The sequence below is a fragment of the Symphodus melops genome (assembly GCF_947650265.1).
Source record: "Symphodus melops genome assembly, chromosome: 23".
Taxonomy (NCBI): Eukaryota; Metazoa; Chordata; class Actinopteri; order Labriformes; family Labridae; genus Symphodus; species Symphodus melops.
In genome coordinates, this window is record NC_136713.1 from 3,726,897 (window position 1) to 3,745,955 (window position 19,059).

A 19,059-nucleotide genomic window follows, 5' to 3' on the forward strand; every position below is an offset into this window, starting at 1 on the left:
TAGATTCACCGTGACGAACGCTGCTGTCAGGACTTCTGTTGCGTTTGGATCATGTCGCTGACTTTTCTGTGTCGAGGATAACGGAGGTACCACCTACACGAGCACCCCCCCCCCCCCCCCCCCCCTTCCCTCTCTCTCTCATCTTGCGCCCTCTGCACAGAAACCTTCGCAGTCTGCCGGGAGCGGAGCGCAAATTACAGCCTCTCTCCAGCAGCGGGAAAAGTTTAATTTTCGCTACTTTTGCACCAATTTCGACAACTTTCAATGGGACCCGACGACTGAGTCATACCTCTTCTGTCTACGACCCGGAGCTGAAGCCATGGACTCCTTTGCATGTGGTTTGGTGCCTGGATTTCTCTGCGTCGCGCTGATTTTGAACGCGAAATCCGGAGCTTTCGCGCAGCACGGTAAGTGTATGGAAATATCTGATTCCCACTTCTTTGATGTATTTCTACTCAACTAATCGTTTTTAAGTGGACCTAAGCTTTCAGAGACTCTTTATACACATGATGCATGATTCTTAAATCAAAAGCCTTCTTTTGCAACCCCGAGTCTCACGTGCCTATTAAAATATAAAGGCAAAAAAGAAGCATCTTGCCTGTTTAAAGCAGAATATTGTGGCTGCAATCCTGTCACTCAGCATGTCCACAGATGATGCACCTTGAGATGACAAAACACAGAAACACAGGAAACCAATCAAAAGCAAAAACAGAAAGATAAACAATCTTCCTCACATGCCTGCTGCTCTTTATTTGCATTAAACTTCCCTGCTTGAAGAGTTTTCTTGTCATTTATCAGACTTGCTCTGGAGATAATTCACTCATAATCACATCTGCAAACAAATCCTTCTAAGGACACAGAGTTCTGGCTGTGTTAAATCAAACTGTGATTTGCAATGTGTCGAAATAAAACTTTTAAAAAGCTGTAAAACAACACGATCAGAAATAAACAATCTGAGAGCCGTCCTCTTAAAAAGCAGCTGTGCACAAACTGAAACAGCTTTCTGCTCATGTTTTCATCACACTTCATATTCTGGGGTAAAATGAGGATCTTTGAATAAATAGAGAACTGTCAGATGTCTTTTATTGTTACAGCTGCCTGCATGCAAATGTTCAAGCTTTGAGAGAAGTTGGACTAACATGCACAGAAAAACACAAAGATGCATTCAAATGCTGATGGATTCAGGATGAATGAAGCTAAAGTGTTTACATAAAAGCTGTTTTGCATCTGATTAATGGACAAAAATTCATTTTTTTCTTTGTGGATTGATACTTTTTTTTGCACAAACATTTATTTCTCTATTTTCGGACAAAAAAATCATAAATTAAGAAATCAGAAAAGAGCAGAAACAGATTGAGCTTCACATCCTGTGAAAGAAGACATCCAAACGGTGTCTTAAATGCGTTTTAATGTAAAGATGTTGTCGCTCATCGTCTCCAGGACGTCCAGCAGCACATCAAAGCTCGCGGTCGTAAAACTTTAAGGCCGGCCGTCGTAAACAGAAGCGCTGAGGGTCCTCACGGAGCTTTGCAAAAAGAATACCACGCATTTCTGAGCCAAAACAAAGTCTACAACGAATCCTGTAACTCCAGGACACACACTCAGTCCGGCTGACCTGAAAACAACACACAGCCGTCCTCGCAGCTTCTGAAAGAGATGTATTTAAACAGCACAGTCACATAGAGAGCTCCGGGTACTTGACCCCGCTGACCCCTCAGGACATCACCAATAAAACATCACGCAGAGCCGTAAAACTTTGTTGACATCAGTGAACTTCGGTGAACTTATTCCTCAGGACTTTAAAAAGTGTTGACAATATCTCACAGCATTTCATGTCATCGAGCTCCTGAAACAAAAAGGCATCAAACATTTGTCTGAGCATCCTTCAGTATCATGTAACACAACCCTGCTGAACTGAGCGAGGGATTAAACTCCGAGTCCGCTAAACTCTAAAGGTGCACCTGAACATGTCTGACCTTTCTGACCTTATTCTGGTTTTCCCGTGGGAGCCTCTTCCACGCTGCAGACACTCTGATGTACTCTGACTTTCACAGAAGCTTCTTTACATCACTATTTTTATCCCTCTTGTGCAAGATTTCCTTTAAGGGGTTGTCTGTTGACACTGGTACTGGACTCTAAAAGGTCTTCTCGTCGATGAGGACCCTCCAACGTGTCGTCTGCAGTAATAACTGGTGATAATGAGCTTTTAGCATCCGACGACCTCGTCCACACCCCTAACTCTTTGTGTTTTCATGCTGAGTGAAAAGCCCTCTGGGGAAAAAGGCCCTTAACCTCTGTCGTGTTAACACCACGCCTTCCTGAATTCACCTCCTGTTCCTGACAAATCTCTGCAGACTCCCTGAACATCTGGGCTCCCTCTCAGCGGGACGTTTCCCCTCCTCGGGGGCCGCTTCATTAGCTCAGCCTCCCCTCCAGCTCTGTGAACTCATTAAGCCGACAATTGGACAAGTGTAGCCGGCGGCTAACATCTCGCCAATTGTCCTCCTGCCTTTAACCCTGCTTGTTTGGACGACCTTTGACCTCTCGTCTTGTCAGGGGAGCTTCCAGACAGGCGGTGATGTAAACAACAAGAGTTTGCTTTCAACGTGCAGACCCGCCTGCTCGTCTTTGTTTAGGCAGTAACCTCACCCTGTCCTTTCACAGCTTTGACTACCTTAACACCCTAAATACCCTGAGTGTTTGTTTTCCCTGACGTGACTTCACTCAGACGCCACAATCCAACTCAAACAAGGGAAAGGAAACGCGTTTTGTTTCACGTCAATAGAAAGAAGAAAAGCTGCTTCTTTCTTGGTTCCCTTCACAGAATTTGGAGCTTTTGAACATCTTCTCGTGTGGAAAGCTGCATGTTCTCCTTCAAATAATCTTCCCGGTTGTTTTAGCCTCCAGCTGCAGAGGCCCGTCATGGGCTGTTGGCTTTTTCCCGCGGCGACTTGAGAGAGGCGCGAGGCTCAAAGGAATGTCTGTTATTCTTCGCCATTTAGATAACCTCAGTGGGTAAAACGATCCCCGATGCTCCGCTCCACAACCACTGACACTTTAAAGAGCCAATTCAAGTCGTAATACGAACACCTTTTTACGCACTAGTTCTCGTCATCTGCTCTGCTAACAGACTCAGGGAGGTTATTTGGTGTTTCAAGTTGTCCTCATCTGAAGCCCAGACGTAGAGAAGCTCCCCGAACACATTCACATCCTGTAACAGTGCAGGCTACCTTTGTGAGAGTCCGGGGTAAAAGCCCCTCATCCCATCATGGCCTGAGATTCTTCCCTTTTCATTTCCTCCTGATTCAGTCGACACATCTGGAACTCGAGAAGACAACATGAGAAGAGGAGATGTTAGCAGAACGTTGATCTTTAAGGAAGAGCAAAGAATGAAAAAAACACACACTTGATCATGTTTAAAGTCTGGAACAATCCGCTCGTTTCCTGATCTGAAAAAAACCCCGTCCTGTGCAGGATGACAGTTTGACACCCGTCTTGTTCTCTGTTTCAGCTCCAGAGTGTTTCCCTGGAGGACACCAGATTTTGCGCCATCCGTATCGCAGCGTAGACTTTGACTCCACTGAGATCCAGAACACGGCCATCCAGGACCTGATCTGTGACCACTCGCTGTCCCCGGGATGGTACAGATTCAGGATCAACAACAAGCCGGCCGAGATGCCGACCACCTGCGTCGAGGTGGGAAACCGTCGCACCCATGTTCTGCATTCTGAGTTGACGTTTTGATTGTCATAATCAGCAGAAACATCTCACACCTCTTCTGCCAAGCCAAATTAAACAGCAGTGACTTTAATCAGCACCTTCAGTCCAGGTGCAGGGTGTAATAACCCCCTCGCTGCAGGTAATAACTGTTTCTGTCGCCCTCGCTGCAGATGAACCGTTGTGGTACTCAGGCTCCGGTGTGGCTCTCCCTGAAGGACGCCTCTCTGCCTCGACCTGGAGAGGTCCGTCAGCTCTCCGCCTGCGCCACCTGGCAGTTCTTCCACGGCAGCACCAAAGACTGCTGCCTCTTCAAGATCCCCGTCACCGTGCGGAACTGCGGCGACTTCCTGATCTACTACCTGCAGCCCACGCAGGGCTGCATGGGATACTGCGCTAAAGGTGAACATGCAAAATCTTTGCTCCCAAATTCTCTGAGAAAATCCTACGGGTCAAAGATTACACGTTTCAGCTCGGAGCTTTAACTTCATCTCATGTTGCAGTGCCTCCAGATTTAGGACCCAGAATGTGTCCGCCTGGTGAGGTACAAGTCAACGGTCGATGCAAAGGTGACTGCTTTCTTCCCTCCCTCTTTTACAACCTGCGACTTTTCACTGACTGATTTATAACTACAATCCTAATCAAGCTTGTTTCACATCATATAATCCTCTGTCTGTGTTTTCAGCCGCCGTCCCGTCCCTGCCGTCCCGGCCGGTGATCACTCCAGAGATTATCGGCCACAGTGTCCACCTTAGGTGCTCCTTCGTCCCCCCGCCGTGGAGCCAGCGGCTGGGCTTCCAGGTGGTTTGGGCGAGACACATCGGCCTCAGTATGAAGGCCGAGATCAGGCAGGAATCCACGCTGAAGCCCTTCTCTCTTGTCGAGATGGATGGCGTTCACTTCAGGCTGGGAGAAAAGGTAATTCCTGCCAGACGGTGCAGAAAGTTATTGAGGGTGCACATGTGGAGGGGGGAGCCAAGGATCACTCTGAACTCTTTTCGCCAGAGTTCAGGCGGAGCAGCAACGCGTGTCACGTCCCGTTAACAGAAGGCAAGAGGAGGGAGGGGAAGTTAAATGAGTTGCAGGTTGGGAACTCCACGTGCTTCCTATTTCATCCGCTCCACTCAAATCCTCACAGTGAATTCTAGAGACGTTATCTCAACACGGTGAGATAAACATGTTTCACATTATTCTCAACAAATCTCAACTTGCTCAGGAGAATCAGCTGTTGAGAGAAGTTCTGAAACATTGAAACTCGCCTCCTAACGTCCATAAATCTGATTCCTGCAGGTCTGCGTGCTGCAAAGACGCAGACGAAACCTTTCTGCACAACACGAGAAAAAATGAAATCTGACAAAATGAAAACATGCAAAAAAAACTTTTCAAACATTGGATGTCTTTTTCACATTTTCTGGCCTTATTTACAAAACATTGGGAAAACATCCACCTTTGACTTACATGTGCAAATATCTAACATTTCAATCGAGTTCTTATTAGACATTTATCAGCTGTTACTACAAATGTCTCAATCCAAATGAACTCATCATCAAGTTTAGAGCTCGGGCGTCTTGACTCTTCCCTAACGACCCTCTGCGCTCGCCTCTGATGATTATTTGTCCACGTTTACAGCTTATTGTCTCCTGAAGGCTCGAACCACATGTGCAGTAAAGTCGGTGCTCCGTTGACTCATCCTGTGGCGTCTGACGTTTACTTTTAATAAAAGTTGTTTTTTCTTTGCTTGATGAAAAAACACTTGTTGGTGGTCATCTGTGTTCCTTCAGCTGAAGACGAGGCGACGCAGAGAGAGAGAGAGAGAGAGAGAGCGTCTTTGAACTCCTCTCAGTCTGTTTTCCGTCTGCGCTCCATTCGTGGTTACTTCAATCCAAGATGTCGGAGTGAGGAGATGAACAGCATCTTTCACCCAGCTGGGATTTCTCCACAGTTTGGATTGAAACTTGTTTGCAGCAACAAAACAAAACATGCACCTTTTGGCTGCTGATTTTCAGACTTTGGGATTTTAAGATGTTGGAGCTTGTCAGGTCGAGTTGCTTACTCGTGAAACTAATTCCACTTAGCGGGGGAAGAAGTAGAAAATCCAAAGAAATATCCGTAATCTGACGGTTGATGACAGGTGGCAGCTGAACAACATGAAAAGCTGGTGGAGAGCCAACAGTTTGGCAAAGGTTCCTCGCTCCTTGGCTTCTCATTAAAACATTTTCTTTCTTACAGCTGAACAGACGTGAAGCTTTGATTGCTTCTCTGCTCTCGGGGTAAAAATCATCAGGATTAAACTTTGATTTCCTTCCACAGTCTGCTGCCCAGCTTCGTTTTCAGAGAGTTAAACCCAGAGGCTGCAGAGACATTAGAGTCATGAGATATTAACCATGATGCATTCTGAAGCTGAGCTGATGTCAGGGTGCTTTTAACCCTCTGACAGCTGCCGAGCATTGTGCCTCCATATTTGGACCCCAGGGTTGTGTTCCTTGTGTCTGGATTGTGTTGCAGAGCGCCGTCTTTAACGCATGTTGATGCAGCAGCTGAGTTGAGTCAGAGGTGATGTCTTTTAACCACGAGAGGGGGACGGCTTTCAGAGCCGTGCATGAGACGAGCGCTGGACTGAGAGCTACGCCGGGAAATGTTTGGTCAAATCACAAATACTGTCAGTCGCACCTTGTTCGTCCTTTTCAAGCCTAACAAGCATTAAGTGACATGTTCTTTGCAGTTCTCCTGCAGCGTGTCGACTTTCAGGGCCAACTACAGCCACAGCAGATCATCTCCAAAAGAAAGTGAGAGTTTCTACGCAGGACTGAAGGTAAACATTCATCTTCTACAGAAACACATAAGACGGACTCGAGGGTCTTTGCTCTCTTTTTATAAAGTTTTTATAAAGACAAAAAAAGAGAAGATGTGACTCACTGGATGTCTGTTCATGTCGTCTTTAGTTTTCTCCGGACTCGCTCCACATAGCAGAGAACAGTGAAGAGCACGAGGTGACCGTCCACAGCACGGTGCCCGTCCCCTGCTTCGGACCCGACCACGGTCACCAGTGCGCAGTCCCGCTGTCTCTGACCGTTCATGATCCAGGTCAGACCTGCAGGAAAACAAAGACACGTCGATTATTAATATGAAGATTGCAGATGGTGTAATTAAACACTGAATCAGCCAATAAGCAGCACCAACATGTTTGGAAGTCAAGATAAAAATAAATACTTGGTCTTTGAAGAGTCTAACTCTGGGCCGTGTTGACGTCCACAGACGGTCTCGGACACGAGGCCTCGAATGTGGCGCTGTCCGCCTGCCAGGTGGAGCTTCAGCCCGACACCTGCCGCGACGGCAGCTGTGGTCGGGCGACCTTCTACGTCACTGCTGTCACTGATTTCACACGAGACGGGAACAGACCGAGTTTGATCGGCGTTCAGCCCGGGACCAGCGCGCCACGGCTTTGGAGAAGCTACATCCCAACGTCCCTGAAAGTGAGTCCTTGAGTAGGTTGTGCAGGTCCTTCAGGGTCACGGTATCATTTTCTAAGTATTCCTTTAATTAAAGGGCGTTACCACGTCAACTGTAATTTCAGGCTTCTGCATTGTAATGTTTATGTGTACACATTAGACCTGCAGCCTTATGAGATTGGAGGGTACGGTGGGGGTTCAGGGCCAAAGCTGTGCCTGTTTGATGACTTGACATGATATTTACAGCGCTCTGCTCAGCGCTGCCATTAGCCCTTTCAACAATAGCTATTACATTACGTAAGACGTCATGTCAGCCCTCCAGACATTGTGTCTCTGAGGAGCCTGTCACTGAGGAGTTTCCCATCTGTGTGTCGTGGAAACATCAAAAGCCTCAGGTCAGAGGGGTCACCGGGTGGAGCCCCACTAATCTTCCTTCTCCTGAACTTTGCCCCCCAGGTCACGGTCCAGGACGTCCCAACTTCCATCTGCTACTCCCTGACTGACCCACATGTCATTACTCTGGACGGCAGGTAAACCACCTCCTAATCCATTATCAGGCTCCGAGTGATTCTTTCACATTCACTTTTAACAGCCTGCTCCAATTTCAAAAGATGTCCAACACGTGTAGCACAACAAGAGGTTAGCTCTGCTTAGTGAAAAAAACAGGGATGGAGAAAGTTGGTTTTTGACAACATAAAGTGATTTAATGTTTGACTCAGATTGTGACAATCTACCGCGTGCAGGCGCTATGAAAACCACCAGACCGGTACCTTTGTCCTGTACCGGAGCCTCGTCAGGAAGTTCGAGGTCCACTCCCGCCAGTGGGACTGCGGAAGCCGACACTACGCCGTCGCATGCAACTGTGGCGTTGTGGCACGAGAGGGAAACGAGGTCGCCGTCTTCGACATGTGCAACGGACAACCCCGGGAGTCCAGGCCACGGCTCACCCTGAAGAACCTGGGGGACGGCGAGGGCAGCAGAGTCAGGGTGATGGAGTCCCATCAGGGGAAGAAGGTCACCGTAGGTATCCGAACATTTTGACGATGCAGCAGATTTAAGCAGCGACTTTAGCTTCTATACTTCATCCTGTTGATTAATGTCATGTTAACTTGTTGAACGTCTCTCTCCTCTTGTAGCTGATTTTTCCCTCCGGGGCCTTTATTAGGGCCGATGTTGATGACTGGGGGATGAGTTTATCTGTCCGCGCTCCCAGCGTTGACTACAGCAACACACAAGGCCTATGCGGCACCTTCGACCGCAACGGCAACAACGATTTTCAAGATCCCAGCGGTGGCTCCTACGGTCCTGATGACTTGCACCAATTCATAGAAAACTGGAGGTCAGTCCGCAGATGCAAATTGTTTGTGAAGCTAATTTGCCTGAAATGACAGATTCTCCAAAGAGCTGTTCTGTTTCTGTGATTTCCCCTCCTCTGCTAGGATAGCACCTGGGGAGAGTTTATTTGACAGGATGCCTCCTGGGACGGCGCAGGAGTTCAGGAGGCCTTTCTGCATCTGCCAAAAAGGGTATGGCACGTCTCATCAGGCCAGCAGAGGGATGAGGAACTTGTACACTCCTTCTGCTCACTCTGAGTGCATCGCGTATGATAACGTGGATTACACGTCTGTGTTCCCCTCTATGGACACCACAGTGGAATACATCAAGAGTCCAGAGAAACAGGAGAGCATCCTGGATATGTCTGAGTTTAACAGTCATCCTCTGGAGAGGAGGCACCTCTGGTACGATATAGAAAACAGTGATGCTGATCTTGAGCTCGATGGTGAGTTCAGAAAGGATAATCTTCTCTCGGTCGATCGACCGAAGAGACAGGCTCCCTTTGAGTTCCAGCCGGTCTTTGCTGCTCAGAGCCTCAGCCAGACTGATCTGCAGAACTTGGCCTACTTCTTCCCTGAGGATCACTTGGCAGAAACACGACCGGAGGTGCAGCCTCAATGGCCAACGCCAAGTGGACTGACCTCTGCAAAAGCTCTCGAGGTGTGTCAGACAGCTTTGGCCAACTCGAGTGTTGGCGCAGTGTGCCGTGGGCTGCTGGGACGCCGGCTGGATGAGGCGGTTGATCTATGCATCCTGGACCTGCAGCTCAAGGACGACCTGGGCTGGGACGAGGCCCTGCTGCCGTACCTGGAGAATGAGTGCGAGAGGAGGCTGCTGGAAAACCGGACCCAGAGAGCCATGGAGGTGGATGGTTTACCTGTGGTGACGGCATTGCGCTGCCCAAACTTCTGCAACGGAAACGGAGAGTGCACAGAGTGGGGCTGCCAGTGTTATTCCAGCTACAGCTTCTACGACTGCAGCCTGGCCATCAGTGAGTATCAACAAACAATAAATGGGTTCATTGTCTCTGTGCATTTACACACTAACAGTTCACCAAAAGATAAATCCTCCTGCAACATCCAAAGCAAAAACTGTCCTGACAAAACTGCACTGTAAGGAACTTCTCAAATGTTAAAAAATTCTCCAACAATCTCTCTCCTGATAGGCCAGCCGGTAGAGATAACAGATTTGGAGAACAGTGGACTTTGTGACATTCGAAACTTCAACTGTCGAAACATTCGAGTCTTCGGGCTCGGCTTCATCGACTCTCCGGACCTCAGCTGTCACGCCACCAGACTGAAGGTGAGGAAATCGAAGGCTGAAGTCAGATTACAGCGTAGCTGTCAAAAAGCTTTCCTCTGAGCTGCGTTGATCTGCCTCCTCAGTACATGAATGGAGTTTGGGTTCCAGGGGAGAAACAGAGAACCAAAGCCACCTTCCTCAGCTCCAAGGCTTTAGACTGCGCTGTGCCATCTCTGAGCAACACGGCGGTTAACACGGAGGACTTCATGATGGACGACAAACCCTACGCACGCTGGGAGATTAAAGTAACGTCTGACAGCGAACCTTTTCTTCTGTTTGCTGTTCTGTCCAAAGTTAAAAACAAGTCTCTGCTGTCTCAGGTTACTAATGATGGCTCCCAGTACAGCCAAGATAAGGTGCTGACCATATACGATGGCGTTTGCCAAGTCTGCGAGGCATCGCGCTCAGGACTCTGTAAGTTAAAGGTAACTCGCATGCATAAGTGAACATTGTTTTTTTGCTCTCACACAGTTGTAAAACTTCTTCAACACAGCAGGATGTTCATTTTGTCAACTATGTTCCCAAAACAAGAACAACAAAAAGAAACGAGGCACAGACGGGTCCTGTTGTTACTGGAACTGCTTTTTATGGGAGCGGAGACAGGACAACTTGTAACCTTAAAAACAAAACACACACACACACACACACACACACACACACACACACAGAGACACACACAGAGACACACACAGAGAGACACCAGGAGATTTACATGTTCTTGCCAAACAGAACTAAATTGAATTATCGTCAGGAGAGGAGAAGCAGATGATGTGTATTAAGAACCGATTTCCTCTTACTTACCTGGCCTCTCCAAAGGAAACAAAACTAAAAACCCAAACACTTTTATTATGATGTTTATTTTTCTGGAAGCTGCAAAGACTTCTGAAAACAACATTGTAAATATCAGCACACAAACCTTTTTGTTTTTTGCCAAACCTCGATACTGTTTCTTGCCAGGAGAAGACGTGTAACATCGACGGGATGTGTTTCAAAGAAGGAGACTCCAATCCCAGCAGCCCCTGCCTCCTCTGCGACCCGGACACCTCCAGGTTCACCTGGTCTGTGAATCAAGGTACAAACAAATGTGTCAAGTTTCAAGGTCGTGCAGAAAAACACACATTTTCTTGATATTTGGCACAAAATGGCGTGGTGTGATCTCTACTCACTACGTCTTGTGTGCAGGCTGTTAGAGAAATGCATCACTTGGTATTTTAGGGCTCATTGTCCCAATCTGAGTGAGGGAGTGGAGGTGTTCTTGCCTCAGCTTGCAGTCCCACTAATGATGACTTGCATGGACAACAGTATTTATCTTACTCTCTTTGCACGGTGGCAGTCCTGATAGTCTGTCAGCTTCAGCTGTCCAACTGTGGTCCTGTTTGTCACCATGAGCAGATCAAAGGAGCCGAGCCTCCAGGTTCTCAGCGAGCCCTGACCTGTCGCTCACCCGGCCTGAGAGAGAAGGGAGGGACGATTAGCACAGCTGCACAGGCTGACAATCATCCAAACTAACATTTAAAGAACATATAGAGAGGTCAGGCTGGAATAGCTGTGCACGTCAATAAATTAATCATTAATTGGCTACATCCTTCTCTGCCCTGGAGCACAAATCATTTTAATAAAGACAAACTGATTCATGTTGAATTCAGGTGGAGTTTTCTCACCACACGTTTTTTTCTTCTAATTTCTACTCAGGTTATGTCAGGAATTCATCCGCAGTAATAATCCCATTAACCAGCGAGCGTCCTCTGGTCGGTTTCTTAACATATTACCGTCATGCTGAGCAGGTGTTTCCTGAGATTACCATCACTTCCTCACTTTTCAACATCTGTCGGGAGAGCGCGACGTCACAATTGGATGCGATGCGGTCGCGTTGAAACGGCCGCTGGGAGTCGAGCTTGGAGAGAAAAGCTGGAAACCTTTTCAGCCGAGGACGTGTGTGTTCACAACGAGTCTTACGGGAGCAGCCTGCAGAAAGACAGTTTCATTCAGGACATCAAAACACAAACACTTGTAGCTGTAGATACAAAAGTAAATAAGACAAAAGAGCTACTAGTGTAAATTAGTCAACACCCCCAAAAAACAAAATATTAAATTAGCAAATTACTTAAAGCCAGAGAGTCAAAGTGTAAAAACGTATTCATTCTTTCTAAACACCGTGCCCGGGTCTCTAACCTTTCCCCTCTCTGTCGTCAGTCAACGAGTCGCCGACCTTCCACCGACCTCAGAGCAACCTGCGGACATTTGAAGGAGAGAATTTCGTCTTCCAGTTTGCTGCGTCGGACCCTGAGGGCTCGGCACTCCTCTTCCAGCTGGAGTCTGGGCCTAGCGGGGCGGTCCTGTCCCCTGCCGGCCTCCTCATCTGGAGGGTCCCGACACTTCCTGAGGAGGGGTTGAGCCGCTCCTTCCGATTCACGCTGTCGGACGAGTGCAACTCCCAGAGCAGCTTTAACGTGGAGGTACAGCTGGAGCATGAATACCAATATAAAGAAACACCGATAAAGAAAGCCATGACTCAGCAGTTTCTCTCTTGATATCTGTGACACAGATCGACGTGGTGCCATGCGGGTGTCACAACGCAGGTTCATGCGTGACTGATGTTAATTTCCCAGCTGGAAGTGGCAAGTACCTGTGTGTTTGTCCTGAAGGGACGCAGGGAGACCTCTGCGACGAGGATGTGGACGAATGCTTGTCATCCCCGTGTGCCGTCGGAAAGTGCATCAACACAGCCAGCGGCTTCAGATGTGAATGTCCGGCGGGGCTGAGAGGTAAAAAGCTGATCTGCTAAATTCTTTAAAGGATTTATTTGCAGGAATGTACAGATTAATGAAGTGCTTTCTTGCCTGTGTATTTGCAGGTAAAACTTGCCTGGAAGACATCAACGAATGTGAGAGGAAGCCTTGTTTCCCAGCAGTCCAATGCTTCAATAACTTTGGCTCCTACGGCTGTGGCCCGTGCCCCCAAGGCATGCTGGGAAACGGGACAACATGTACAGGTTACAAGCATGGATTTCCTCATCCCCCTTGTTTAACCGCATACTTAATGTTCTCATGCAAAAGAAGTTGGCCTGTCTTTACTTTATGCATCATGAGAAAGTGTGCTGAATGAAAGTGTGTTTTTCTTTATTTTATCTGCCAACAGCTGTTGACCAGCAGGAAATAACAGTTATTCATTTAAATTCGAAGTTAGGTCATGGCCCGAAAAAAGGAATCAAGACAAGTTTATTGATTTGAAGTCCAACACATATGCAAACCATTGCTGTTTCACATGATTTGCAGTGCATGCAGTACACAATGTACATCTGTCCAAATCTACAAATACAGATGAAATATTTATTTAAGGAACAAGAAAGCAGCTGTTCGTCAGCCATCTAAAAAACAAGCATGAGATAAATCCACTAGGCAGAGCACGTTTGGCTCTTCAAGGTCTGAGAAGATTTTAAATGTTGAGTCAATAACACTGGTGTAACGTTTCATGACGATCTGCGTCTGTTGAATCAGAAACGTTGGCGTTGGAAACTTGAGGATGTCTGTCGTCATCATGAGTGTTTGTCGCTGTGCTAAGATGAGTCGACAGGCCGTGACAGGTCATCGTGCTTCGATGAGAATCCATCCTAAGTCACCTTTTCACGGTTAAAGTGCATTCCTCAGTTGTTTTTGTTAGTCGGTTCTCTGCGATGTGGGGGATCTAGATGAAGGCGTTATCAAAGGTAATCCTCATCCAAATAATCTGCGTCTTTCCTCGTTCAACAGCTGTCGGGCCTGTCGCCGTCTCTCCCACATCTGCTCCGAGAACCACAAGCTACAAGACACCAGATGTTCTGCTCCAACCACACAAAATAAAGACAGACACTTTCCGGAAACCCTCAAGTGGTATTTCCCAACAGACGAGGGATGACTCGAGGAAGTCGACCCTACAAAGTGACCCAAAACGACCACAAAGCAAGACCACGACGGGGAGGCAGGTTCCAGGAAGGAGCCTGAACCCGGCGCAGACCAAAGCTGACTCAGCGGTTCCCCTGACTGTGCCGCAGACAAACACGCCGAACCAAGAGGAGCCTGCTCAGCCACAAATCAGAAACACGATCACCAAGACATCCACTGTGGCCCCGCCTTCTGTAAACGGCAGACAACGTTCAGGTAAGGAATGTCTGAGAGCGTAAAACACGAGGAGCTGAACAGTAGCATGTTGAGTTTTGGAAGAGCATTGGATCTCATGATGTGGAGGTTGGCAGCACGTGGAGACGTTTGTAAGTTAAAGGAAAGATGAGGATTTATACTGCCAGTTCGTGTCTCTCAGGTTTTGCCCCGTCTCTGGCCGTGAATGTGTCGGCGACCTGTGCCAGCAGGCCGTGCTTCCCCGGTGTTCAGTGTATCAACCGCAGGCCGCCACACGTTGGGTACGTGTGCGGAAGATGCCCTCCTGGCCTCCATGGCAACGGAAGAGTCTGCATGAAGAACGCCAAGGCGGGTAAGAGAGCGCTCAGTTTAGATGCTTTTCTCTATATTCAAGATGGTGACCAGACATGACAGAACGCATCTGTGACGATCAACCAACAGGACCAAATGAATGATTTCTCTTTTCTGACATTAAGACTCTTGAGTTTTGCTGAGGCGCTTGTTTCTACTTCTTCCTTTTGATTATGTTTATTTTGTTTGCTGAGAAGGAACATCACTGACGTGGTCCAAGGCTGCGTGGGAGCCGTCAGTACTGTTTGTACTTTTTGCCTCATTGCCTGACCGTAACGTTTTAAAAAGGAAATGTACGTAAGGTTATTTCCTCTTTGAGACGGAGAAGGTTGCTAACAGCTCAGAGGAGACAGCGTTAATCCCTTTACTGTTCACTGGAAAGTCACAAGACACAACAAAGTGTTTTTGCAGATGATTCGCTTAAAGCAGTTTGAAATACAACCAACGACAGTGCAGCTAAAAATGTTCCCAAAGATAAAGTGTCAACAAAAGAATAAAGTGTACAAAGTCAAAATACTAAATTGGAAAGTTAGATATAAAAGAAGGAATAAGTGGACAGCGATCAGACTAAAGATGTAAACAGAACTAAAGTGCAGTAAAAAGGTTGAGCAGCTCGTCCACTAGTTGGAAGATTAGCGACTTAGCATCTTGTCGGCTCAGAAAGCTTTGCCGAGTTTGCTAAGTTGATGACGTGCTCCAACGACGGGGTTCAATTTGTGTAAATCACCTTCTTTCTTTCCTCAGCATCCAATCACCTTCCTCAGCAGCAGTCGACGGGCAAGACGAGTCGATACCCGTATGGAGCCAGCAGCAAAGTCTCCCAGCTCCACTTGCCCAACTTGCCTTCCCGACACGGCGTCAAACACCTGTCCTTGTCCGTCACCAGAGCGAGCCGAGATAATTCTCCCAGACAGGTTCCCGTCTCCGGAAGGGGAGGTGGGACAGGAAGGAGAGAAGCGGTTACTGCTCCAAGACATCTTCCCAAAACATCAATTAGCGCTTTTCATGTCACTGCAAATACTCACAGCGCCCGTTACAGTGCCGACATCAGATTGGACACGAGGACATATGCGAGCTCCAAGGGTATGATGGCTCCCCGTGCGACGGTCTCCAGGGTGAGTTGAGCATTTCTTATGAAAAGTGGATTTCTTATATGAAGCGTTTAAACATCTTCCCTCCTTTATCCTTTGATTTTCTGCAGCCCCATGAAGCTCTGACTTCATTGTCCAGAGTTACACCACCCGTTCCTCGCCTGTCAACTCAGTCTGATAAAAGTCTGCAAATGTCCAAACAAACAACACTACCCCAGCTCAGGCATCTGGCCTCCACCAAGGCCAAACCCTGGACTCCTCAAAAACCAGTCCTCCCACTAACAGCAGCACTCACTGCTCTGTCCTACTCGCTGTCTGAGTCTGAGTTCTCTGCAGATGGAGATGAAGCCGATTCTGGATCTGAAGGCCCGGAGATGCTGCACATGATCCCGGCATTGACCTTTGCAACGCCAGGAGACACGGTGCACAGCAGCTCCCAGTTGCAAAGAGCCATCTCCGTCCCTCCAGGTGTCACTGCAGCAGGCGGACAGCTGACCACCTGCGCTGACAGGCCGTGTTTTCCTGGGGTTCAGTGTGAGCCAGCTGTGGATGGAGGTTTCAGCTGCGGGAGGTGTCCTGCAGGATACATCGGAGATGGACGACTCTGTCGAGGTGAGGCTACGCGTCTTCACAACTCTTCTGAACATGCATGTTAGGATTTATAAACCACCCTGTGTTGGAGGGAGCTGACTGTGTACACCCTGACATCAATCAGCTGACCCCTGTGTTTCCAGCTGTTTGCAGGCACATGTGTGGGAGGAACATGGAGTGCGCCGCGCCGAATACATGTCGCTGCAAACCAGGCTACACTGGTCCCGACTGTCAGACAGGTAAAACACCAGCAGCTGTTAATCCGCTCTGCACGTCTGTTTGGTTTACATTTTAATTTCACGTCGTTTTGATTCTTCTTCAGTGATCTGTGAGCCCGACTGTAAGAACGGAGGGGTTTGCATCGCTCCGGGTGTGTGTCAGTGTCCCGGAGGTTTTCACGGAGAGACCTGTGAGGAAGGTATGTTTCACCTTCAATCCCAGTTTCATCCAATCACAGCCCGGTGGTTTCATTTACTGATCAGCACGGGGAAGTAAATTATACTTTTCTTTAATGTCTGTCGGGTTTAAAGAGTTTCACTAACACTTCATATAAGTATGTAAACAAAGAATATCCTGAATTAGCTTAGCGTGTGTGCAGCTCTGTGCAGGATACCTTGTGAAAACGGAGGCTCCTGCGTGGGACTGCAGACTTGTTCCTGTCCCTACGGCTTCGTCGGCCCTCGATGTGAGACCAGTGAGTCACGGCTACTTTCGTTTCTGGGTTTTTTCATGAATGTTTTCTAAATATCACATTTTCCTCATTTAACCACGCTTCATACAACGATGGTTTTCTGTCTCTTTTAGTGGTTTGTAGCCGCCACTGTCACAACGGGGGCCGGTGTGTCTCTCCAGGCGAGTGCAGATGTTCTGCAGGGTGGGCTGGACCTTCATGTGAGACTGGTGAGTGTGCTCTTCTGTTTCTGTGCGTAGTAGTGAGCTTCTCACCTCGTAACACCGACGCTCTGGTCCGTCTGCAGCTCTCTGCTCTCCCTTGTGTCTGAACGGAGGTTCTTGCGTCCGGACGGGACTCTGCGGCTGTCCTCTTGGTTTCTACGGAGCACAGTGTCAGAATGGTAAACACTGAACTATAAGTCAGTAACTGAGCATTAATTTCTCTGTTCAAATGTGACATATGAGGAAGTCTGAATGTTTTCCTCTTCAGCTGTCTGCAGCCCGCCCTGTAAGAACGGCGGTCTGTGCATGAGGAACAACGTCTGCTCCTGTCTGCAGGGATACACCGGCAGGAGATGCGAGAAAAGTCAGTCTTCCTCCTCACTCAGCCTCTTCTCACTCTGTCCTCCAGCAGGTTCTGAACTTCTTTAAAGACGTTTAAATTCCTGCTCATCAAACCAATCTCTCTTACTCTCTTTCTGTCTGCAGGTGTGTGTGAGCCCTTGTGCATGAACGGTGGCAGGTGTGTCGGCCCAGATGTTTGCGATTGTCCGTCGGGTTGGCGGGGAAAGAGATGCGATAAACGTAAGTCCAAGAATCGGATCAGAACATATTTGTTTTACATTTACAGCCTTGTAAACAGGTCAGATCCCATAATGCATCACTGCGGGCACCTGCAAATTCTATCTGTGCAGAAACTCTCAGCCTATAATTCTCCAGCCCAACTTTTGTTTTAGCAAACTGCAGCAGGTCAACAAACAAACGTCCGACATGTTGAAGTTAAATATGCAAAGTTTCCAAATATGCGAGGCGTGTTCAGGTTCGTGTTTTCAGTCGTGTGCCTTGAGATTGGCTCTGATGTCGAGGGTTGTTGTCTTTCAGGCAGCTGTCTGCAGAAGTGTCTGAATGGCGGGGAGTGTGTGGGTGCAAACAGCTGCCACTGCGCCGCAGGATGGCAGGGCGCGCTGTGTCAGATCCGTGAGTATCCCAACGAAACGCACAGCAACATAATGATGAGAAACGATGACGTCCGCTTTGCTCGTGATTGGCTGGTTGGTGCAATTACCAAATGTGTAACATTGACTGTCTTTTTCTATTTGTGTGGTTTTCTCAGCCATCTGTGAACAAAAGTGTCTCTACGGCAGCCGATGTGTCCGACCAAACGTCTGCGCCTGCCGCAGCGGATTCTCTGGCTCCCTTTGTTCAAAAAGGGTAACGATCCTCAAACGTGCAGCCTTCCTTCATGTTAGACGTGTCTGTCAGTAACTTCAAGACAAAATGCTAACTTTTAGTCAGTTTGACTCGAGAAGTTCAGATTAACACTGATACAAGTTGTGGATCTTAACTTAAAGAAGGTTCTGTTATTTTTACTGCTTCATTTCCCCCAGCTGCTCTGGGTTGGGGTCGCATGTGTGAGTCAGAAAACTTGCATACAAGGAAAACTGGAAACACGTGAAAATGCACCCACTCTCATGAACTGACCGGTTACAGATGAGGACGTATGGAGGCGCGCTGAGCAAAGCTGTGCAAAACACATTTGGACTGAGAGTCTGCAAAGCTTCAAAGAAAACTGATCTGTGCAAACATCTGAAAGTCAGGCGTGTTGTGTTTGTATCTGGAAGAGGAAAAATGTACATCAGTGTTACCTTGATAGCGGTTATGGAAAGCTGCAGAGATCTATAAGTGAAGCCATTTGTTTTCATTTCAGCGTGCTTCTTTTTAAAACCTCCTACTCTTGTTTTTGCAGCTCCCTATTTCCCGAGGCTGATTTTCTGATCTGGATCTGGATTTCAAAAAACGTCGATGAAACCTCCTGATGACCCTCGACCAAAGCATCGTCCTCAGACACCTCTCTGAACTCTCTTTACTGTGAAACAAACCAGGCAACCTTCTCCTGACCTGAACTCAGACCGTCAACGTCCTCTCAACCGCTCAAAGTTTAACGACAGGGAAGCATCAAGTTCACTTCAAACCACTTTGGATCTCGACATCATGAATGAAATAAAAACACAAGCAGCTGTAATGTTTACTGTAACTTCCTGTTCAGGCTCCACACCACAAACCCAAACCTCTGTATGAGTATTTATTTATTTGTTTGTTTTATATTGTCGCATATTTCCTGTTGTATATTTCTTAATCACTGTATTATCTTTGTTATTTCTTATTCTATCTGGTTGTTTTGTAAGAAAACAAATAAATATCGTCTTTAAGCTGCTG

The 19,059-nt window shown here is 47.6% G+C and overlaps 1 protein-coding gene and 2 long non-coding RNA genes across 4 annotated transcripts; 1 reads left to right on the forward strand and 2 right to left on the reverse strand.

The window, feature by feature from the left end:
* The first annotated feature begins 156 nt into the window (after window positions 1–156).
* LOC306819016 (von Willebrand factor D and EGF domain-containing protein) lies at window positions 157–19,056 on the forward strand. Of its 2 annotated transcripts, XM_079336771.1 has the most exons (32): window positions 157–407; window positions 3,512–3,696; window positions 3,891–4,119; window positions 4,221–4,286; window positions 4,403–4,635; window positions 6,440–6,529; window positions 6,660–6,801; window positions 6,973–7,190; window positions 7,623–7,696; window positions 7,910–8,186; window positions 8,303–8,505; window positions 8,606–9,492; window positions 9,667–9,803; window positions 9,887–10,048; window positions 10,124–10,228; window positions 10,761–10,875; window positions 11,997–12,259; window positions 12,349–12,568; window positions 12,658–12,795; window positions 13,553–13,939; window positions 14,100–14,270; window positions 15,014–15,384; window positions 15,471–15,972; window positions 16,095–16,190; window positions 16,274–16,369; window positions 16,550–16,645; window positions 16,756–16,851; window positions 16,929–17,024; window positions 17,114–17,209; window positions 17,332–17,427; window positions 17,725–17,820; window positions 17,957–19,056. In XM_079336771.1, the coding sequence occupies exons 1-32, from the start codon at window positions 320–322 to the stop codon at window positions 18,106–18,108; spliced, it is 6,183 nt and encodes a 2,060-aa protein (XP_079192897.1). In that variant the 5' UTR covers window positions 157–319; the 3' UTR covers window positions 18,109–19,056. The 2 variants fall into 2 exon arrangements, with proteins under 2 accessions (XP_079192897.1, XP_079192896.1); XM_079336770.1 differs by having other exon boundaries at window positions 9,887–10,228.
* Window positions 6,496–7,058, reverse strand: LOC306819041. The gene is made up of 3 exons (XR_013778474.1): window positions 6,928–7,058; window positions 6,610–6,808; window positions 6,496–6,566 (listed from the first exon to the last, which is right to left on the reverse strand). It is a non-coding gene; the product is annotated as an uncharacterized lncRNA (long non-coding RNA).
* LOC306819038 lies at window positions 10,750–12,100 on the reverse strand. The gene is made up of 4 exons (XR_013778471.1): window positions 11,976–12,100; window positions 11,605–11,768; window positions 10,970–11,252; window positions 10,750–10,863 (listed from the first exon to the last, which is right to left on the reverse strand). It is a non-coding gene; the product is annotated as an uncharacterized lncRNA (long non-coding RNA).
* Window positions 19,057–19,059: the final 3 nt, after the last annotated feature.